Genomic DNA, 15,744 nt, shown 5'->3' with positions numbered 1-15,744 from the left:
GAATTTAATGGTCCAGATTTGGAATTATATAGACAGCCAACAACTATCTCCTTTAATAAACCAATGTTATAATGATTCGTGGTTAAGCTCCCTTCCTCAAAGCTGGAGGTGGCTCCCAAAACAAAGGCCAATACCATAAGATCTTCTGAAAGCTTTTACTCCTGCTGCAAATTTCATATCAGGAAACATGCTCTGTGTATAAGAGACATTAGACTCACTTTGGTGTCAGTTGATCATGATCCAAAGGATAGAGTCCTTTTGCATTGCACTTGCGAAAGCAAAAGAAAACCTAAGTTCAACAACAGGTCATGAAGATGTCACAAGGTTTACCACAGAACATCAATTTTAATGATGTTGTAAATGCAGACATGAATTTCTTGACAAAACCAACGATAAACTTTAATATTGCATAAGAACATTTGCAACTTCACAGCTTCTCCAGAACTAGCTGGAAAGACTGAATCTCAAAGTAAATGATATCAAGGAGGAAAGCATGAACATCAAAAATGTAGCTAAGTGCAACATTATTTAAAAGTTCACAATTCTTGAGCTGTAGGTAAGAAACAAATTAAAAAACCCTGAACTTAGCATGCACAATCAGTTTTCTCAGGCTGCACCTTGAACAATCTTGGGTAGTGTGTGTGAACAACAAACAAAAAAAACATGTTGTTGGCTTTGGAATGAGTGCATTCAAATAATAATGATTCGGAGATGCCGGTGTTGGACTGGGGTGTACAAAGTTAAAAATCACAACAGCGACGCTCCTGATGAAGGAGCGTCGCTCCGAAAGCTAGTGTGCTTCCAATTAAACCTGTTGGACTATAACCTGGTGTTGTGTGATTTTTAACTTCAAATAATAAGTTACTGGAATGAGACCAATTAGGTTTGCTAAGTGGAATTCTTGGTGATAATGGGGTGAGGAAGGGATGTGCATTTTGAGACAAAAATGCAAACACTGAGCCTCAATTAATCAATCCTGCTATTCACTCACAAAGGAACTAATAAACTCCAGTGAACTGGTGAATTCATCAAAATATTGGATATGAGTGTTTCAATTTACATTTGATTGTACAGAATATTCTATTTAACTGCTAAGTCTCGACAAGAATAGTTAAGGCAACTGGAAATTCAAAATTAAATTTAAATGCCCATGAACCACATTATAATATGCTATGATACTGATGCAAGTGACTGAGGACTGATTATTGTTCAGTGGTGTGAAGTTGCTTCATACCAGCCTGGACAATGATGGAAAATGACAAAATTGCTGCAGCATTGCCAGGCTCAAAGAAAAGTTAATCAAGATTTCTGCCCTGCAGGTAGAGAGCCATCAAATCATGTAGTAATGGCCTTTTGTGTGGTGTGTGAAGAGGAACAAATAGCCTGGACTCACTTGGCTTGCATTTAAACAACGAAAACAAGTAGGACAAGTTACCTGAGTTCTTAAGAAACCTTGGTTTATACTCCAGAGAGAGTCTAACCAGAATTGGAGGAGGTAAGAGGAGGAAATAAGTCCAGTGTTGAATGGACCTGAAATCTCCCACAGTAATTTTTAAAGAATTCATTCACATCATTGCTGTGCATGGCCTTCTTCAGGTCATTCAGCATATTTTTCAAGTGCTGCAATCACAGATCTAGCCTCCATTGAATTGACAAATATCAATGATATAAAAGCAACAGAATGAAATCATGGACAGCTGCTTTTCTTGTCAATAAAAAACATTAGCTTTCAAAATTGGACATTCATATTCCACTAACTGCTAATTAATTAGTAGAATTAAAAGAAAACAAGCTCTTTAGTGGTCTTTGAATTTTTTTTTGAGATGCATTAGAGTTCATTTCACGTAGCCATGTGATATTTTGATTTCAAGCTACACTGATGAATTACTGTATAGATATGCTGGCTTTGGTAACAGCAATTTTGCAGAAGATTAAAAGAATGTTTAGTAATATTGCTTTCACAGAATAGATATAGTTGGTTTCCCCTTCAAGCATTTCACAAGTACAATCTGTTCGAAGCAACTTTCTGTTTTAAACTGCCCAAATTTAATTAGACTTGTGTAAAAAAAATTAGGTGGATATTCACAATCACCTAACATAGATCAAACTGAGTTAAGTTGGACTGAAAACTGAAAGAACTGCGGATGCTGGAAATCAGAGGAAAAAAAAGCAGGAATTGCTGGAAAAGTTCAGCGGGTCATGTGGTATCTGTGGAGAGAAATCAGGGTTAATGTTTGGGTCCATGACCTTTCCTCAGAACTTGGCTCACTGGACCCGAAAAACTAACTTGATTTCTCTCTATAGATGCTGCCAGACCTGCTGAGCTTTTGCAGCAATTTCTGTTTTTGTTTTTAAGTTGTACTACATCAGCTAAGGTTTTAACAAATTAAAAAAAATCTTCTCTATTAATTTTGTTTTCCAAATTATACAGAAATTAACTCACATGTCACTGTAGATTCTAAGTTGACCCTATGACCCTTTGGAAAACAATCTAGTCATTCAAGATGTTATATGCTTTAAACCAAGCACTATTGGTAAAGTTTGAACCCAGTCCCATGGGTCTCTGTGATGATGTGCGGTGCTGCATGGGTCGGCGCAGGTGATGGACGCTGGTACGAATTAGTGTGATTTTCCCGCTGCTCTTGCAGAAAGGAAGGTATAGATGATGACTTTATGTGAATAATTCTGGTGGCCATCACCTCACAATCAATCTGCATCATTACCTCATGATCTTTTGGGTCATTGATGAAACTTTCTGAAATACAAGCACAGAACAACAAATTAGCAAGCTTAGAGAGAGGAATGCACTGTTTTCTCATTTAGAATTTAAAGCACTACAAATCACTTGCATTAACTTGATCCAATCTGTGGATCCTAACATTAAAATTATATTGTCCTGCACTGTTGCCAATCCGGAGTTCAGTGAGTTCAGAGTCGCTCCACTTTCAAGCTGAAAATGCTCTTTTTCCCCCATGTATCAACTGTGAAACCAATTTTAAAACTTATTAAATTACAGCTTATTTCCTCAACTCCTTTTCTTTCTCAGCTAACTGCTTCCTGAGTCTACATTGGAATAAATGTTGGTTCAAAAGCAGTCTAAATAAACATTACATTATGAAGGTAACTGATACAGATCAAAAACTCAGCAAGTTAGACAAAAAATAAAAACTAACATACACAGAACAGAAACTGTGTATGCACAAAGAACTGTTTGCAAACAATCAAGGCAGAGACAACACTCCTTTAGTTTAGTGCAGTATTGGTAAACTGCAGTTCTAATGAATGCTAAAAACATAGCATGTATTTGTCTTTATAGGTGCTAACAGGCTTGTTTATTTCCTGTCTGTGTCTGTTTTAGTCATTGCATAGAGATAAGTACATTTCAATTTAACTTGTAGCTTAAAGTCATTCTTTTTCTACGTCTTCTTCAAAAAAGGGGTCACAATCTATTTAAATGTTGTCTAATTTAGTTAAAAATCCAATTATATCAGATGACTCAGATAACATACAAGAAATAAAAGTTATAGCATGTCTGGGGAAGGGTGATCGCACAATAAAGTTTAACATCATCTTATATTCAGATACACCAAGATCAGAAGAACAAGTTTATAACTTTTAAAGGGCCAAGTTCAAAGTACAACGTAAGTAGAGTGAAGGAGGGTATTCATCAAGACCACAATAGAGGACAAGTGCGACATCATTAAAAGGAGAATGTTAAAACAAAAATGCTGGATACAGTAAATAGGGAGAAACTGTTCTCACTCATAAAAGGAAGAAGAATAAGAGGGCACAGATAAAATAATTCACTCAGGTGAATAGTGAGGGTGTGGTATGCATCGTCTGGAAATGTTGTTGGGGCAAGTTCAGTTGAGGCTTCAATAGAGTACTGGATGGTTATTTGAATAAAAGTAACAGTACAGGGAAAAAGCAGGAGTTGGCACCTAGCAATGAGCTGATGCAGGAACGATGGGCCAAATAGCCTCCTTCTCCACCATAACACTGCTGTGATTCTGTAGTGTTGGATGTGCAAGACAAATGCACATTGAGGACCAGCACGAGCTTATATTAAAAATGTGAGGCCTTCAATGGATTAGCAAAAGAATTAATTGTTGTTAGGAGGCAAATCTGTATCTATTATTTTGAAGAGGGAAGTGGAAGGGGCGACAGTGATGACTTTAAGAACACATCAAAAGGGAGACCGGAAGAGCCGCTAAAAATAAAACAGCGTAGTGAGAGAGGCAAAAGCTGAAGTATTTCTGTAAAGAGGTCCAAGTGAAGAAGTGAGAATGTTAAAACAATGTTAGCCAGATGGAACTGGGGAAAGGTATTCAATATTTTGATTTACAATTCCTCATAGTGTTCATACTGGAAGACACAAATAAGAAAGTCAAATTTGTGACTGAGAGATATTTGGTATTTTGGTGCGAGACAAGCTGAGTGGAGTTTAAAAATCAAACTTTAGTCTCTCGATCAGATGGCACTCATTTGTGTGTGTGAGAGAGAGAGAGAGAGTGAGAGACACAGAGAAAGAGAGAGACACAGAGAGAGAGAGGGAGAGAGAGAGAGAGAGAGAGAGAGAGAGAGAGAGATCGGGGGAGTGGAGTGTCATTGCAATTATTAGAATGTCATTAGACACTGTGACGTTCTTCACATTAAAATTTGATCTAAACTTAGATTAGGTTTCCAAAAGGAATAACAGGTGAAAATCCAAGCATCTTTTAAAAAAAAAACAATTTAATGCAGTAAACAAAAACAGAAATTGCAGGAGAATTCAGTAGGTCAGGTAGAATCTGTGAAAAGAAAACAGATTTAACATTTTGATGCCGGTTACTCATCTTCAGAACACCTGATTAAATGCAGCATTGATTTGGGTTGAGGAGGAAGCGAGGTTTATTGAGTCTTGCTACATGGATAAGCTAAGATGGGCTGAAAGATCTCTGTTACATGTTAGTAATTCAAATCCAAACCTCTGGTTGTTACTACATTATCATAATCACAAAAGTTCTGACACACCTTTCCCAACCTAAGAATATTTTCAAGCATGAGCTAATTAAGTACTTCTGTGCTGTGGTCAATGTTGTAATGTATTGAAATATGTCAATTAATACACACACACAATCAATTAAGTAGCCGAATAATCTAATACAATGATATTGGCTGACTACCAATACAGGTCTAATGTTTTTGTGTTTGTTCATGGGATGACATGGTATCACTGGTTAGGCCAGCATTTATTGCCCTGGAGGAGGTGGTGGCCAGCTACTTTCTTGAAATGCTGCAGTCATTGGTTGGAGGGACACCCACTGTGCTATTAGGGATCCATTTTGGGATTCTGACCCAGCAACATTGAAGGAACAGCAATATAGGCCAGGATTGTGTGTGACTTGCAGGTGTTGGTGCTCACATGCATCTGCAGCCCTTGTCCTTCTTGATGGAAGAGATTGTGGGCTTAGAAGGTGTTGTCCAAGGAAACTGAATGAACTCCAGTCACTGCATCTGGAGCGATTAACTTTATTTTTGATTTCTCTGAATACTTATACTGTTTGGCTGCTCCAAGGGGGGTAACAGACTTTCTCATTTGAAATTGTCTTCTGTTGCAAGAATACATAATAATTGGCACAATGATCATAAATGGATTAAATTGGGGGATTAAATTTGTATCTCCTCAAACTTTGACACTGACATTGCTTTAAAACAGCGCTAGCCCACATCTAATTATATTTAGTTTTAAAATAAAATGTGCTTTCCATAAAGCATTTTCAGAGTCTGGTACCCATCTGTTCATTCTAGACACATTTCCTGCTTTAAAGGGAATTTAATTTACAGCTCTTGTGACAAATGTGAACAGAAAAACACTATACCTAAACTGTGAACTGTACTCCTGCTGGACCACAATGTGATCATAGAAATTTGCAGCTGAAAAAACTATTATACATTTAAAAAAACACATTGCCCGCCAAAAAGAAGAATTAATTTGGATTATACATTTAGCTGACAAAAATTCAAAGCAGCCAACATATGAAGGCAATTTACAAATAGCAACAAGTTTGAGTTGAGAATGTTTCTGACTTTTCCTCTCATGTAGATTTCAGTCATGAAATGCACTACATTATGATGTGAATATCTTGCATTGCAACAAAACAAAGTAGCAAATTAGTTAGTTTTTAATTGGGAGAGGCATCAGCCAAGTGGTATTATCACTGGACTGTTAACTCAGACACCTGGGTAACACTCTGGAGACATAGATTCAAATCCAACCATAGAAGCTGGTCAAAACTGAAGAAGGGCTCATGCCCGAAATGTCGATTCTCCTGCTCCTTGGATGCTGCCTGACCTGCTGTGCTTTTCCAGCAACACATTTTCAGCTCTGATCTGATCTCCAGCATGTGCAGTCCTCACTTTCTCCCAAAAGTGTTGATTGTCAGGAAAAAAACAACTGGTTTATTAAGGTCCTTTAGGGAATGAAACTGCCATCCTCACCTGGCCTGATCTACACATGACTCCAGATCCACAGCAATGGGGCAGACTTTTAATGACGCTCTAGACTAGTGCTATTTGTCAACCAATCGATTGTTTAACATAAAATATTTCAACCAATCTTTGCTTTCTTGATTTCTCGTACCAGCTTTTCCTGATGAAATATACCAAACGTCTTAATGAAATCCAAGTGCACCCCATCAATCTCTTTTTATCACACTTTCAAAGAAAGCTGGTAAGTTAGCTTGGTTTGAAACCCATATTGGTCATCTTTTGTGATTTTTAGCTCTATTTTAAAATGTTCTGCAATTATAGCTTTAATAAGGGATTAACACCTGTAATGGACGTCAAACTCAAGTCTGCAAATTCCTGAGTTCCTATTGCTATTTTTCTTCAAGAAAGGATTAATATTCCTCTCTCTCATCTTCCTGGGCATATCTACAGTACTGCGTACTCTAGATTTTGAGAGGTTTTGAAACTGCTTCATTTCCTGAAAAATCATTAGATGTATCTGAGATTTACTTACCTTAGGTTTGTACAGCTGTTTGACAACAATGCCAGTAATACTGCAGTGTGAAATCCATTTGCAATAGCCTGCAGCTCATTTCTAGATTAAATACATTATGTCATCTTCTATGTATAAATTCTAATTCAATTAGCCAGTTGATTTACACACAACTCAGCGCTCATCACTGAGCCACTGTTCCACCCTGATTGTTGAGAATATTCAAGGTGAAGCTCAGCAGATTTTAATCAGAAGGGGAATCAAGTGTTTTGGGGAAAAGGCAGGAAAGTGGAGTTGAGGATTATCAGATACCTTGATACACAGAGGAAATCACAGATAAGAGATAGATAATAGGACATGACATCTTCATAAGGAAATGTTGCATCTCGGGCTTTGGAATGCATTCCTCAAGTCATAATTTTGCCATGGCACACTGAGTTATAAAGTTTTAAACAATGTATAAAGGACAATCCAGACGTTGAGATTATAGCCCAGTGACAGTTAACAGATAATGGAATTGAGGTTATTGTTGCATGGATAGAAACTCCTTTTGACAAATTACAGGAAGTTTTATTTTATTGTTACTCCTGTCAAGGCACATATTGTTAATAGATGCTGTATTCATTCAGTTCGTATTATATATACCTGGAATCTGGGAAACTCAGTCCTTAGAGTCAATATTTTTAGGAGACATATGTGGCAAAGTAGTTACTTGTGAAAAAACTCAAAGCATATAAATATGAGGGATTGTATCTGGAGCAGGATGCTAAGTGTATGCTTTTACCCCCCCAAAAAAACCCAGTTCAAAAACTTATAAAGGCCTTTCACCTTAAATGGTTGTTCTTTCACGAGCATCTAATTAAACGGATCACAATTTTATGGTGTTACACTGCAAATCTATCCTAGTTTTCAGGATGTGCTGGGTAACTCTGGAGAATTTGAAACAAGTACTCAAGATTAGCTTAAGAAACACACCTAGAGGAAGCATTAGTTTCTGCTGTATTCTGAGCATGCTGTTAAATCATGATTCGACAAAGCAATGTTCAGCGCACAGACAGCAATTCGCTTTGCGAGAAAGAAGCTGGCAGGCAACTCAACATACTACTTTTCTGAAATGGTTAATTAGCTGCTACTTATACAAATTTTTGAGCTTTTTTTATAGACATGTTTAATCTTTGCTTGTTGAATAAACTGACTTCATAGAACATAGCAAAGCAATCCTAATATATTTTAAACAGTTTTAAAATGTTGTTGTCATTTGGCACTATTACAATTATGTAACATCTATCAGTTTTGATTACAAATTGATCTTCTTGGTGGGTTAAACTCTTATAGACTTCAGTGTGTTATTCGGGACTCACAATCAAGCCAGAGAGATCCATGGTTTGTGAAACATCCCAAGACCATATAATTTTGCTGCTTCAAGCTGGGAAACAGTTCAGAATGCTTATGAAGGTTTTACATGGAGAAAACTCTCCTTCAATTAGATCAAGTTTAATGATGAAATTAAACTGAGGAAATGAGATACAAAGTGATGTTGATATCCTTTTGAGATTTGGATGGATAATATCATCAATTATTTATCCTACTTAGAGTTTCTAATCATGATTGGTCAGTGTTTGGGTATGTGGCACTTGGACCACGTTTTGACTCAAGTTTCAACACAGTAGAAAATGAACAAGGGTATCAGTAGTGCGCATTATTAAAACAACTTGCACTCACAAGGCATCTTTCAGAACCTCTAGTCATCCCAAAAAAAACTTTAATAGTGCATTTATTACTAGACAAGGATACACTTATTTAATCTGCCATCAAACCGGCAAATGTCCAGTCACAAAATGGCATTTCTGTAATAGTTAGTTTAAAAGAAAAGCTCGACAGAATCATTGTGGAATCATCTATTACCATCAGGAGGTGCTTGGAGCTTTGTATAATTCAATTTAAACATTTAATCTCACCAAGCTGCAGGTTTAGCTACAATCATGGATAAATGGCCACTTCAGCAGCGGTGCTATTGCTGGATGGTGGATGCAAGAAAAGCACAAAGGCAAAAAGGAAGAACAACAAACAAGGAAGAACTTGAATTTCCTTCCCTTTTCAGCATCTCCCAAAGCACTTAACAACCAATGTACAATGTTTTCAATGTACAATGACCACTGTAAAGAAATGGAAACAAAATTTATCTTCAACTGGACTTGCTTCAAGTAAGCTAAAAGCTAACTGGAACTACCTTTCTGAACTCCTTCCAATTTACTTTATCTTCTGCTCTTCCACTACATACTTAGTGTTATTTTCTATGCCACCAACAAAAATGGGGTTCATCATAAAAGATAGATTATTTTTGTTCATATTTTAAATATGGTGTTTTGATAAATATTCAAACATTCTTAGATTAGTGAAAGGTAAATTACCAGGAACTCTAAAACTCTTGTATTCCTATGCTTCCTATGGCTCATATTGTCTGTGGTTAAGCAGTCCATGTAGAAATTCCTATCTGCTGAGCTACTCATACAAATTTGCTGAACTCTGCTGAAATGAGTCATACATTTGATGATGAACATGAGTACTAGTGTTCACTGAGATGCATAAAGTCAGAATAAACACTCCAAAGTGTTGCTTGTCTGCTAGGTACTGTTGTGTGGCAGAGTGCACACATAAGGCAAGTCCTGATCTTAGACAGGGAACGGAGACAACATTTCCAGTGAAGCCATTCGCTGAATTTCTGCAAGTTTCCTTGTATTCAAAACAAGTGGGAAAAGAGCTTAAACCCCCCCCAAAAAGAGAAAGATAACTGGATATTAAATTCAAAGACAATTTAAGGTAGCTTGGTACACTGGACAGTGTACATGTGACATTCAGAATTGGAAATAATCATGTCTTAAATATATATATGATCAACTTTCAGATGATAATTTCATTGCTTTACAAAGATTATGTACGGCTGCCTGTTATTGCTATTATTTGTTAACTTGCACATTAATTTTGCTCTTTTAACAATTAGTCCTTATTTTAATCTTGCTATACTGATGCCAAAACACTACATTATCAGCCAATGGGTGGCTGAATGGCACCCTCAGTGTGCATGTGCAACCAAAGTCGAGACACAGAAGACTGATGAGGATATCCCTTTTCTCCAGGGAGTCAGTGGGCTGTGGTACACAGTGAAAGGATACATGGGTGGGGGTGGGACAGCACAGGGGGTGTGGCTGCAGAATTCATACCCACTCAGTTGTCAGAAGGCCTCTTAGAACCATCAAACTAACTAATTTTTTTTTACTTTTTCATTTATGGAACTGTTTTAATTCAGCCCAGCTGATTTTTCTGTTTTTTTTTGCATTGACTTAATCAGTAGTTTTTTTTATATTCAAGTCAGTCCAAAAAAGACTGTTTAAAGTTTACCAATAATAACTGAACTTAATAATGAAACTGAGTAAACTATCAACTTATCATGCAAAATAAATAACACTGATCAAATCCCAATAACTAAAATGGCATAGTTTATAAGTGATAAGAAGTGCTTGAACTATTAAACTAGGTTAATGAACTATGCATTGCATTTTTGAGACTGGATAATTAGTACAAAGGAGTTTCCTGCATGCTGTTGCAGCAATTGGGTATTCAGTAAGTTATAATGCTAACCATTAAGACACTAATATCACAAATTACTCTGAAAACAGAGCTCATGTGGTTTGTATCTGTCTTTAAGTGATGATACAGCTTCTCATTAATCGCTGTTCATCTCAAATGAAACATCAATTTTCCATCGTCTACAGGAAAATAAAAAAATAATTTTCATAACATTAGGTCCCAGACGCTTCTGGATCTCAATTTTTGTTTACCAGCAGCCTGTTAACTCTTTCAGATTATGTACTGGACTGCAATGCAAAGAACAGGACTTGACCTTCAAAGAACTCACAATGCCCAAGGAGCTTTGTCAGTTACATACAAAACAATTTTCATTTGCAGAATAAATCAAATAACTATCAGCTGAATATCAATTGTCATCTGATCACCTCCTTAATGCTTAAAACTCCTTGACTAAAATTTGCACTCAACTGTTGCTACAATTTAACATACGCAGTTCAGCAGCTAGGAGAAAACAGAATGTTAAAATGACAGTGTAGACTTGAAGGCTCCTTCCCAAAATTGTGGCTTTTTCATTTCAGTCATAATTGCAAGTTTCATTAAAAGAGAAACAAATGCAGATCTCTTTTTTTTGAAAGCAGGAGCAGGCCAGAGGCTGGGAATTCTGCAGTGACTCACTTCCTGACTTCCCAGAGGCTAAATATATATCTACAAATCAGGAGTTTGATAGAATACCCTCCACTTGCCTGGATAAGTGCAGCCCCAACAATACTTAGAGTCATAGAGATGTACAGCACGGAAACTGATCCTTTGGTCCAACTCGTCCATATCAACCAGATATCCGAAATTGATCTAGTCCCAGTTGCCAGCACTTTGCCCATATCCCTCTTAAACCTTTCCTATTCATGTACCCATCCAGATCCCCTTTAAATGTTGTAATTGTACTAGCACCACTTCCTCTGGCAGCACATTCCATACATGCAGCACCCTTTGTGTGAAAACATTTCCCTTTAGCTCACTCTTAAATCTTTTCCCTTTCACCCCAAAACTATGCCCTCTAGTTCTGGACTCCACCAACCCAGGGAAAAAAAACCTTTTCTATTTACCCTATCCATGCACCTCATGATTTTATAAACATCTATAAGGTCACCCCTCAGCCTTCGTATGTTCCAATGAAAACAGCCTTAGCCGACTCATCCTCTCCCTATATATAGCTCAAACCGTCCAACCCTGGCAACATCCTTGTAAATCTTTTCTGAACCCTTTCAAGTTTCACAACATTCCTCAGAAAGAAAGGAGACAAGAATTGAACACAATATTCCCAAAGTGGTCTAACCAATGTCCTGTACAGCTGCAACATGACCTGCAATTCCTATACTCAATGCTCTGACCAATAAAGGAAGGCATACCAAACACCTTCTTCACTATCCTGTGACTCGACATTCAAGAAACTGTGAACCTGCACTCCAAAGTGACTTTGTTTAGAATCACTCCCCAGGACCTTACCATTAAATGTTTAATTCCTGCCCTGATTTGTCTTTCCAAAATGCAGCACCTCACATTATCTAAGTTAAATTCCATCTGCCACTCCTCAGCCCACTGGCCCATCTGATCAAGATCCCCTTGTAGTCTTAAGTAACCTTCTTCGCTGTCCATTATACCTCCAATTTTGGTGTCATCTTTTAAGTAGATGTCCTCCTATGTTCACATCCAAATCATTTACATAAATGATGAAAAGCAGTGGACCCTGCACTGATCATTGTGGCACACCACTGGTCGCAGGCCTTCAGTCTGAAAAGCAACCATCCACCACCACTCTGTCTTCTACTTTCGAGCCAGTTCTGTATCCAAATGGTTAGCTCTCCCTGCATTCCATGAGATCTAACCTTGTTAACTGGTCTACCATGAGGAACCTTGTCGAACGCCTTACTGAAGTCCATATTGATCACGTCCACTACTCATCAATACTCTTCTACACTTCTTCAAAAAACTCAATCAAGTTAATGAGACATGATTTCCCACGCACAAAGTCATGTTAACGATCCCTAATCAGTCCTTGCCTTTCCAAATACAGGTAAATCCTGTCCCTTAAGATTCCTGCCAACAATTTGCCCATCAATGATGTCAGGCTCACCGGTCTATAGTTCTCAGGCTTTTCCTTACTACGTTTCTTAAATAGTGGCACACCATGTTAGTCAACCTCTAGTCTTCTGGTGCCTCATCTGTGACTACTGATGATACAAATATCTCAGTAAGTGCCCCAGCAATCACTTCCCTAGCTTCCCACAGAGTTCTAGGGTACTCCTGATCAGGTTCTGGAGATTATCGATCTTTATGTGTTTTAAGACATCCAGCACCACCTCCTCTGTAACATGGACATTTTCAAATTGTCACCAATTATTTCCCTACATTCTATATCTTCCATGTCCTTCTCCACAGTAAACACTAATGCAAAATACGCACTTAGTATCTTCCCTCATCTCCTGTGGTTCCACACATAGGCTGCCTTGCTGATCTTTGAGGGGCTCCTGAGTTACCCTTCTATTCTTAACGTATTTATAAAATACTTTTGGATTTTCCTTAACCCTATTTGTCAAAGCTATCTCATGTCCCCTTTTTGCCCTCCTGATTTCCTTCTTAAGTATACTCCTACTGCCTTTATATGCTTCTTAGGATTCACTCGATCTCTGCTGTCTATTTGTTCTTTTTCTTGACCAAAACCTCAATTTCTTTAGTCATCCAGCTTTCCCTACACCTATCAGCTTTGCCTTTCACCCTAACAGGAACATACTCCCTCTGGACTCTTGTTATCTTATTTTTGAAGGCTTCCCATTTTCCAGCCCACCCTTTACCAGCAAATATCCTCACTTAATTAACTTTTGAAAGTTCTTGCCTAATACCATCAAAATTGGCCTTCCTACAATTTAGAACTTCAACTTTTAGATTCAGTCTATCCTTATGGGCGGCACGGTGGCACAGTGGTTAGCACTGCTGCCTCACAGCGCCAGAGACCCAGGTTCAATTCCCGACTCAGGCGACTGACTGTGTGGAGTTTGCACATTCTCCCCGTGTCTGCGTGGGTTTCCTCCGGGTGCTCCGGTTTCCTCCCACAGTCCAAAGATGTGCAGGTCAGGTGAATTGGCCATGCTAAATTGCCCGTAGTGTTAGGTAATAAGGGGTAAATGTAGGGGTATGGGTGGGTTGCGCTTCGGCGGGTCGGTGTGGACTTGTTGGGCCGAAGGGCCTGTTTCCACACTGTAATGTAATGTAATCTTTTCCATCACTATTTTAAAATTAATATAATTATCGTCACTGGCCCCAGTGTGGTCCCCCAATTGCCCTGCCTTATTTCCCACAAGTAGGTCAAGTTTTGTACCTTTTCTACTAGGTACATCCACATACGGAATCAGAAAACTTTCTTGTACATACTTAACAAATTCCTCTCCATCTAAACCCTAACACTATGGCAGTCCCAGTCTATATTTGGAAAGTTGAGATCCTCTACCATTACCGCCCTATTATTCTTTCAGATAACTGAGATTTCCATACAAATTTGTTTCTCAATTTCCTGCTATGGACAGGTGGGGTGGGGGGACAGTCTTATAGTACAATCCCAATAAGGTGATCATCCTTTTCTTATTTCTCAGTTCCAAAAAATTTCCCTGGATGTATTTCCAGGAACATCCTCCCTAAGTAGAGCCATAATGTTATCTCCTATCAAACACGCCACACCCTCTCCTCTATTTACTCCCCCCACTTTCTAGCCTTCCTATAGCATTTGTATTGTGGAACATTAATCTGCCAGTCCTGTGCATCCCTGAGCCACATCTCTGTAATTGCTATGATATCCCAGACCCATATTCCTCACCACTCCCCGAGTTCATCTGCCTTCCCTGTTAAAGCAGAGAAAGTGAGGACTGCAGATGCTGGAGATCAGAGTCGAGTGTGTGGTGCTGCAAAAGCACAGCAAGTCAGCAATTCCTGATAAAGAGCTTATGCCAGAAACATTGATTCTCCTGCTCCTCGGATGCTGCCTGACCTGCTGTGCTTTTTCAGCTCCACTCTCTCAAAGACTTCCCTGTTAAGGCCTCTTGCATTGAAGTAAATGCAGTTTTTACCTCATTCTCTGCTTTGGAACTGCTTGCCCTGACTGTTTGACTTGCTCTTTTTCCCAACTGTACCAGTCTCAGACTGATCTTTTTTATCACTATTTCACTGGGTCCCACCCTCTCAAATTACTAGTTTAAATTCTCCCAAGTAGCTTTAGCAAATCTCCCTGCCAGTATATTAGAACCCTTCCAATTCAGTGCAATCCTTCCTTCCTGTACAGGTCACTTCTATCCCTGAAGAGATTCCAATGATCCAAAAATGTGAACCCTTACCCCTTGCACAGTTCCTCAGCCATACATTCATTTGCTCTATCCTCCTATTCCCATCCTCACTATCTCGTAGCACCGGGAGTAATCCAGATTACCATCCACGAGGACTTCATTTTAAAATTCCTCCCAGACTGAACGGTTGGTTCAGCTCCTTTATCTGGCACCGTAAACGGCCCCTCATTAAATTAGCCAAACTGCAGTTGCCTCACAGATTGGGGGGAGTAGACCTTCCGGACATTAAAAATTACCAATTACGCTCGCTTTTGACCTACGTGAGTGATTGGGTTTGTGGGGACCCTCTTTCAATATGGCTAGATATCGAAGTCTCCCAGGCTAGGTGCCCCCTTACCAGTTTGCTGTTTTTGGACAAAGTGAGGACAGTTAGGGAATATTGCTGTAACCCAATAGTCATCAATACTGTTAAAGCATGGAGAACAATTCAGCAGAGGGAAGGTAATATTGGCAAAACATCTTTGTTTACACCTTTAGTAGGTATGCCGGGTTTTCAACCGGGTATGATAGATTCAGGATTTAAACGTTGGGCAGCTAGGGGTATATCTTGCATGGGTGATTTATCTGAGGGAGATGTAATGATGTCCTTCGATCAGTTAGGACAGAAGTACGAGTTACCTAATAGAGACCTCTTTCGTTTTTTTCAAGTTAGGGATTTTATTCAAAAAAAGACCACACTTTTGACTGATCCCTACAAATCTGACATAGAAAGAGGGGTACTAAGGGCTAAGAGTACACTCACTGTCAGTACTTTATATCACCAATTGGGGGGTGCCACCTCAGATG

The 15,744-nt window shown here is 38.6% G+C and overlaps 1 protein-coding gene across 1 annotated transcript in view; it reads right to left on the bottom strand.

The window, feature by feature from the left end:
- Window positions 1-301: 301 nt before the first annotated feature.
- Window positions 302-15,744, bottom strand: part of atf6 (activating transcription factor 6) — a 338,902-nt gene continuing 323,459 nt past the window's right edge. The window contains exon 16 of the mRNA XM_043699998.2: window positions 302-2,755. Within this exon, the coding sequence (XP_043555933.2) occupies window positions 2,529-2,755 (227 nt within the window). The 3' untranslated portion in view covers window positions 302-2,528. The remainder of the gene's footprint in view (window positions 2,756-15,744) is intronic.

Source organism: Chiloscyllium plagiosum, unplaced genomic scaffold (genome assembly GCF_037043375.1).
Source record: "Chiloscyllium plagiosum isolate Xiang-an unplaced genomic scaffold, Cpla_swu_hap1 HiC_scaffold_9, whole genome shotgun sequence".
Lineage (NCBI taxonomy): Eukaryota > Metazoa > Chordata > Chondrichthyes > Orectolobiformes > Hemiscylliidae > Chiloscyllium > Chiloscyllium plagiosum.
Note: the sequence above shows the minus strand (reverse complement) of the source record. Positions and strands in the feature narration are given on the sequence as shown.